Raw genomic sequence first — 7,564 nt, forward strand, 5'->3', positions numbered from 1 at the left:
GAATTTTTTCCTTGTAATTATAAGGTAATTAATGAAACTAGGGTGCAAGGAAATTAACTTTTTTTCTTTGTTTTTAAAAGAGTTTACTAACTTTTTTTTTTTTCATTTTTAGGAAAAGTTGTAGATATTTATTCCAAATTTGATGTAATAGTAAGTATCTTCTAATTTTTGTAAAATGTTTTAAAGTGTATCTTTTGAAATTGCAGTCCTTTAGTTGTTTGCTTCAGCTATTACTTATTCCTTAACTTTTAATTTGATGAACTGGCTAAAACACCACTTTAATTCACTTTGCACAGTATTTTTTTCTGGCTTATTAGTATTTCTTATATGTGTGCATCTGGTGGTCTACATTACTCATGCACCACAATGGAGAACGTATAGGCTTCATCCCCTCCCAGTTCAGCCATCCTCGTCTTGACTACTGCTGCACCAGAGCCTAACTCTTTCAGAGAGTTTGATTGAGGATTTCCTCTTACTGGTTATTGGGAGTTTCATATGACTGGATTTTTACACCTGGCGGAATTCTGTCAGAAACCCAGAATGGGGCTCATTGGGATGGGAGTTTGATGGGCCTGCTTAACAGGAGAACCCCAGCTGCTTAACAGGGGAACCCCAGCTGCTGCCAAGAGGATGCGACATGCCGGGCTCCCGCTTGCCCCCCAATTCCCTTATCCCCTTTTCTTCCCCACCCCATTCCCCCTTCCCCACTGCCACCCAGACCACCCTGCTGAGTCCCCCACATCCAGACCCACCCCCCGCTGAGACCCCCTCCTGTTGAGCACCAATTACCTTCAACTGGACCCCTGGTGAGTCCTATTGCCCCTGCACCCAGAATCCGTGTGCATCCAGATCCCACACTGAGCTGTCCCACACAGAACCCTCTCACCCCACATATAGATTCCCACACACTAAGCCCCTCTACACTTGGATCCTCCGGGGCTGACCCTGCCTGCCCATACCTGGTGCGCCTGGCGCAGAAGGACAGGGCCCCAGGGTGTTTCTGGGGCAGGCCCAGGCTTTGCGCTGTGTCAGGATTGGGTGCAGCCTCACCACTGAGTCCCTGTCCTTGGGAGCACTGGGGGGTGGCAGGATCATCTCCCACCTCCATGTAGCCAGTGGCCTGTGCTCCACACTGCCATGCTGGAGCCTCAACATTTATTTATTGCAAATAACATTTGCAGAATTTTCAAATATTGTCTGTAGAATTTTTATATTTTTGGTGCAGAATTCCCTCAGGAGTAGACAACCATGTGGCTGTCCTTTGTATGTGAGCCTGAGGAGCCGGTGTGCTAAATCCTTCCTGCCCAGTGTGTATCTGAGCCTCGCTCAGGCTGATGTTTTCACCATGGCTTTTCTCAGTAGCGTAACAGTTTAGTCTAGCCCATGCTGCCAGCCTGCCTGTCCAACAGACAATCTAAATAGCTGGAATCGTCAAGAAAAGAAAAGCCCAAATTTCTATATTCATCTTATCTGTATGTGCCAGTGTGACCTAGCAGAGCCTTCCATCTAATGGGCCCTTCTGGTTGCTGGATTTATTCTATAGACACACAAGAGTGATCTAGTATCAGCGGGGTAGCCATGTTAGTCTGTATCCACAAAAACAACGAGGAGTCTGGTGGCACCTTTTATTTGGGCATAAGCTTTTATGGGTAAAAAAAAACCCTCTTCTTCAGATGCATCAAGAATGATTTAATAGCTCTTGCCACAAGCGTGCCAGTGGAAAATCCTGATGTCTGTAACCCTGCATTGAAAATCAATACTAAGGGAGAAGTATCCCAAATGTGAAATAGCTTTACAGTGCCTTTACCAACACTTATCTGTACACAATGCTTTTTTAGAGTCAGGGTTCCCAAACACCTGCTTATCTCTTCTAGTCTTCTGTGCTTTCCATTTCCACCCTTGTGGAAAACATTCTTCTGTCCTTTCAGGGTGACTATAGGGTGCAAGGAAGCTGTGTAGAAGCAAGAGTTTTTCATCCTCCCAGGCCTTGGGAATCTCTAGTTAATAATACTGCCTTAAAACATTTGATTCAGTCTTGGTCTCAGAGGATTGTTCAACCTCTTCAACCACTGAGGCAGGACAAGTAGGACTTAGAATCATAGAATATCAGGGTTGGAAGGGACCCCTGAAGGTCATCTAGTCCAACCCCCTGCTCGAAGCAGGACCAATTCCCAGTTAAATCATCCCAGCCAGGGCTTTGTCAAGCCTGACCTTAAAAACTTCCAAGGAAGGAGATTCCACCACCTCCCTAGGCAACGCATTCCAGTGTTTCACCACCCTCTTAGTGAAAAAGTTTTTCCTAATATCCAATCTAAACCTCCCCCACTGCAACTTGAGGCCATTACTCCTCGTTCTGTCATCTGCTACCATTGAGAACAGTCTAGAGCCATCCTCTTTGGAACCCCCTTTCAGGTAGTTGAAAGCAGCTATCAAATCCCCCCTCATTCTTCTCTTCTGCAGGCTAAACAATCCCAGCTCCCTCAGCCTCTCCTCATAAGTCATGTGTTCTAGACCCCTAATCATTTTTGTTGCCCTTCGCTGGACTCTCTCTAATTTATCCACATCCTTCTTGTAGTGTGGGGCCCAAAACTGGACACAGTACTCCAGATGAGGCCTCACCAATGTCGAATACAGGGGGACGATCACGTCCCTCGATCTGCTTGCTATGCCCCTACTTATACATCCCAAAATGCCATTGGCCTTCTTGGCAACAAGGGCACACTGCTGACTCATATCCAGCTTCTCGTCCACTGTCACCCCTAGGTCCTTTTCCGCAGAACTGCTGCCTAGCCATTCGGTCCCTAGTCTGTAGCGGTGCATTGGATTCTTCCGTCCTAAGTGCAGGACCCTGCACTTATCCTTATTGAACCTCATCAGATTTCTTTTGGCCCAATCCTCCAATTTGTCTAGGTCCTTCTGTATCCTATCCCTCCCCTCCAGCGTATCTACTACTCCTCCCAGTTTAGTATCGTCCGCAAATTTGCTGAGAGTGCAATCCACACCATCCTCCAGATCATTTATGAAGATATTGAACAAAACCGGCCCCAGGACCGACCCCTGGGGCACTCCACTTGACACCGGCTGCCAACTAGACATGGAGCCATTGATCACTACCCGTTGAGCCCGACAATCTAGCCAGCTTTCTACCCACCTTATAGTGCATTCATCCAGCCCATACTTCCTTAACTTGCTGACAAGAATACTGTGGGAGACCGTGTCAAAAGCTTTGCTAAAGTCAAGAAACAATACATCCACTGCTTTCCCTTCATCCACAGAACCAGTAATCTCATGATAAAAGGCGATTAGATTAGTCAGGCATGACCTTCCCTTGGTGAATCCATGCTGGCTGTTCCTGATCACTTTCCTCTCATGCAAGTACTTCAAGATTGATTCTTTGAGGACCTGCTCCATGATTTTTCCAGGGACTGAGGTGAGGATGACTGGCCTGTAGTTCCCAGGATCCTCCTTCTTCCCTTTTTTAAAGATTGGCACTACATTAGCCTTTTTCCAGTCATCCGGGACTTCCCCGGTTCGCCACGAGTTTTCAAAGATAATGGCCAATGGCTCTGCAATCACAGCCGCCAATTCCTTCAGCACTCTCGGATGCAACTCGTCCGGCCCCATGGACTTGTGCACGTCCAGCTTTTCTAAATAGTCCCTAACCACCTCTATCTCCACAGAGGGCTGGCCATCACTTCCCCATTTTGTGATGCCCAGCGCAGCAGTCTGGGAGCTGACCTTGTCAGTGGAAACAGAGGCAAAAAAAGCATTGAGTACATTAGCTTTTTCCACATCCTCTGTCACTAGGTTGCCTCCCTCATTCAGTAAGGGGCCCACACTTTCCTTGGCTTTCTTCTTGTTGCCAACATACCTGAAGAAACCCTTCTTGTTACTCTTGACATCTCTCGCTAGCTGCAGCTCCAGGTGCGATTTGGCCCTCCTGATTTCATTCCTACATGCCCGAGCAATATTTTTATACTCTTCCCTGGTCATATGTCCAACCTTCCACTTCTTGTAAGCTTCTTTATGTTTAAGATCCGCTAGGATTTCACCATTAAGCCAAGCTGGTCGCCTGCCATATTTACTATTCTTTCGACTCATTGGGATGGTTTGTCCCTGTAACCTCAACAGGGATTCCTTGAAATACAGCCAGCTCTCCTGGACTCCTTTCCCCTTCAAGTTAGTCCCCCAGGGGATCCTGGCCATCCGTTCCCTGAGGGAGTCGAAGTCTGCTTTCCTGAAGTCCAGGGTCCGTATCCTGCTGTTTACCTTTCTTCCCTGCGTCAGGATCCTGAACTCAACCAACTCATGGTCACTGCCTCCCAGATTCCCATCCACTTTTGCTTCCCCCACTAATTCTACCCGGTTTGTGAGCAGCAGGTCAAGAAAAGCGCCCCCCCTAGTTGGCTCCTCTAGCACTTGCGCCAGGAAATTGTCCCCTACGCTTTCCAAAAACTTCCTGGATTGTCTATGCACCGCAGTATTGCTCTCCCAGCAGATATCAGGAAAATTCAAGTCACCCATGAGAATCAGGGCATGCGATCTAGTAGCTTCCATCCATATTTCTCATACCTTTCACAACAGTGTTTGAAAAGGAAGAGGTCTGAGTCCAAGTTAATTCCGTAGAGAGAAAACTTAAGAAAAATCTATGACTTAAAGAAGCTGCAACAAAAAGCACAAATCTGAACCACAAGGCCACCACAAACCTGTTCACTGGGGAAAACGTACACCTGGACCCAAAACCAAACCTCCAGGCGCAAATGGCTCACTTGTTGCTGGCTGACGGCTTTAATGTGGGAGCTAAATTAGGACATCTTTTGATCATCTCTCCACCCAGTGGCTTTCCCTTTCATCTAGACTGATGGTAAATTAGACCAGCAAGAATAAATCAGTATTTTTCTCTTGACAAGAGCAACCCTGAGCACAAAGGTAAACACCTTCTTGTGGAGAGATGTGCTCATGAATGCCTTTTCCTCTAACTTCCAAATGGTTTGAGAATAAACTTGTATAATCCTGGCCCCGATGTACTTGGCTGTGTTTACACAGTTGAAGGACTCTGATAGACTTTGCTTAATATATGCAGTGGAATAGCCATCAATTTACACCAGAAATGTAAATTGATATTTGCATTGATAGTTTAATGACAAATATCTCCTTGCCTCTTGTGAAGACTAATAATGATTCCTCTAATTTATTTTTCAGAACCTTGCTGCTGAAAAAACCTATAATAATCTAGATATCACAGTAACACAAGCCCTCCAGCACCGTTCTCAGTATTTTGAAGGTGTTGTGAAGTGCAGTAAGCTGGAAACACTGGAGACCATTGTTGATAGAATAGTGAAGGCTGAGGTGAGATTACTTTGTTCACTTTAGTGTTTTAAAGCAATAAGACAAGAAGGGTACCAAATAGTGCATAAGCATCATTTTATCAAAGTCCAATAAAATAACACAAAGTAACTTTGATGGTTCACTGCAGATATTGCTTCTTACATTAGCATGTGTAGCTATCAAAGTGGTGATTTACTAGGTTTATCAGTGGGGGCACTGATCATTTGCAGGTGATCTTGGTGAAATAAGTATGACTTCGTTGAGGACTTGGCAGGTGATGGGGGAATTACAAGATATTTTTTGTAGCTTGTCTCTCCACTTGGTCCCACTGCTATATTTTCTACATGATATGAGTGGACAATGGAAGAATCTTTCAAAAAGAATGTTATTCAAGAGAAATGCTGATTTTGGAACATACTTGGCAAAAAATGCACAGTCCTGCAAACTGCACTATGGATGCCTAATGCTTTTCAGCTGATAAGCTATGTTTGAGGATGCATGGCATATTTTTCAGAAGTAACCTCAGAATCAAAACCATGATTAGAGTGGATGGGGGCCTGTGCAAAGATGGCGTACTTTTTTGTGCAACTGTAAGATAATTATATATGTGTATATATTATATTAATAATTAAAGCTGAATAATATAGTCAATTAAAGGAGGGTAATATAATTAATGCCAGTCAACATGGGTTTATGGAAAATAAATCCTGTCACCCTAACTTGATTGATTTTTTTTTTTTCCATGAGATTTCCAGCTTGGTTGATAAAGATAATAGTGTTCATGTAATATGCTCAGATTTCTGTAAGGCATTTTTTTTGGTATCACATGACATTTTGATTAAGAAACTAAATAATACAAAATTAATATGGTATATATTAAATGTATTAAAAAACCGGCTGATTAGTCTCAAAATGTAATTGTAAACAGGGAATTATTGACTAGGTGTTTTTAGTGGGGTCTTGTGGGGATCAGTTCTTGGCCCCATGCTGTCTAGCATTTTTATCAATGACCTGGAAGAAAACAAAATAATCTCTAATTAAGTTTACTGATAACACAGATTTGGAGGAGTGGTAAATAATGAAGAGAACAGGTCACTGACACAGTGATCTGAATTGCTTGATAAGCTGGGCACAAGTAAGCAATATGCATTTTAATATGGCTAAATGTATACATCTAGGAACAAAGAATGTAGGCCAGACTTATAGGATGGGCGACTCTGTAAAACATTTGGGGGTCATAGTAGATAATCATCTGAACATGAGCTCCCAGTGCAGTGTTGTGGCCAGAAGAGCTTATGTGATCCTGGGATGCATAAATGTGAATCTCAAGTAGGAGCAGAGGTCATTTTATCCCTGTATCCTGGCTTTGGTGCGACCACTGCTGGAATACTGCCTCCAGTTCTGGTGTCCATAGTTTGAGAAGGATGTTTGATAAATTGGAGGGGGTTCAGAGTAGAGCCAGGAGAATGATTAAAAAAATGTTTTCTAACCCTTTATAGTGAAGAAATTCAACCTATTTATCTTAATAAAGAGAAGGTTAAGGGGTGACTTGATCACAGTTTATAAGTACCTACGTGGGGAACATATCTTTGATAATGGGCTCTTCAGTCTAGCAGAGAAAGGTGTAACCTGATACAATGGCTAGAATCTGAAGCAAGTCAAAATCAGCCTGGAAATAAGGCACAAATTTTTAACAGTGAGGCTAATTAACCATTGGGACACTTTACTGGGGGTTGTGGTGGATTCTCCATCACTAGCAGTTTTAAAATCGAGATTGGATGTTTTTCTAAAAGATCTGCTCTAGGAATTTTGAGGAAGTTCTATGGCCTGTGTTATATCGGAGATCAGTCCAGATGATCACAGTGGGCCCTTCTGACCTTGAAATCTGAGACTCTTAAGATAGAGTGTGAGAGGCACTGGCGGTATTAGAAACTAAAAGTTGTGGAAAAGCTGGCTGACCAGGTGGCTAGTGAGCATACTGTAATTGGGTTTTAACCAATGTTTCAGTATAATCTGTTGGCAGATTAGGGTAACCCCAGAAATTAAGACTGCTGGTAAACTGGGGAATTGGTCACCCTTTGCTGACTGGCTGGGGAAGAAATATGATAGAATATTATTGGCATCTTTTAAAACTTTTGTGGAATGTCCTTTCAGATTCATTCACTGTTCAGATGATATGACAAGCATAAGTGAAAGAGTTAACAGTGACTTTTTTAAATTGCTTATAAACTGCAGA

General features: G+C 43.5%; 1 protein-coding gene across 4 annotated transcripts in view; it reads left to right on the forward strand.

Annotated features, from left to right (window-relative positions):
• The window catches only part of PRKAG2 (protein kinase AMP-activated non-catalytic subunit gamma 2), a 388,793-nt gene that overhangs the window by 374,251 nt on the left and 6,978 nt on the right, over nt 1-7,564 (forward strand). For all 4 annotated transcript variants that reach the window (XR_013344970.1, XM_077808400.1, XM_077808398.1 and 1 more), the window contains exons 13-14: nt 113-150; nt 5,203-5,349. Coding sequence is in view for 3 of the 4 variants with exons in the window: in XM_077808400.1 (XP_077664526.1) it covers nt 113-150; nt 5,203-5,349 (185 nt within the window). In the remaining variant the exon portion in view is untranslated. The remainder of the gene's footprint in view (nt 1-112; nt 151-5,202; nt 5,350-7,564) is intronic.

The sequence above is a fragment of the Eretmochelys imbricata genome, chromosome 2, assembly GCF_965152235.1.
Source record: "Eretmochelys imbricata isolate rEreImb1 chromosome 2, rEreImb1.hap1, whole genome shotgun sequence".
In the NCBI taxonomy this organism is placed as follows: domain Eukaryota; kingdom Metazoa; phylum Chordata; order Testudines; family Cheloniidae; genus Eretmochelys; species Eretmochelys imbricata.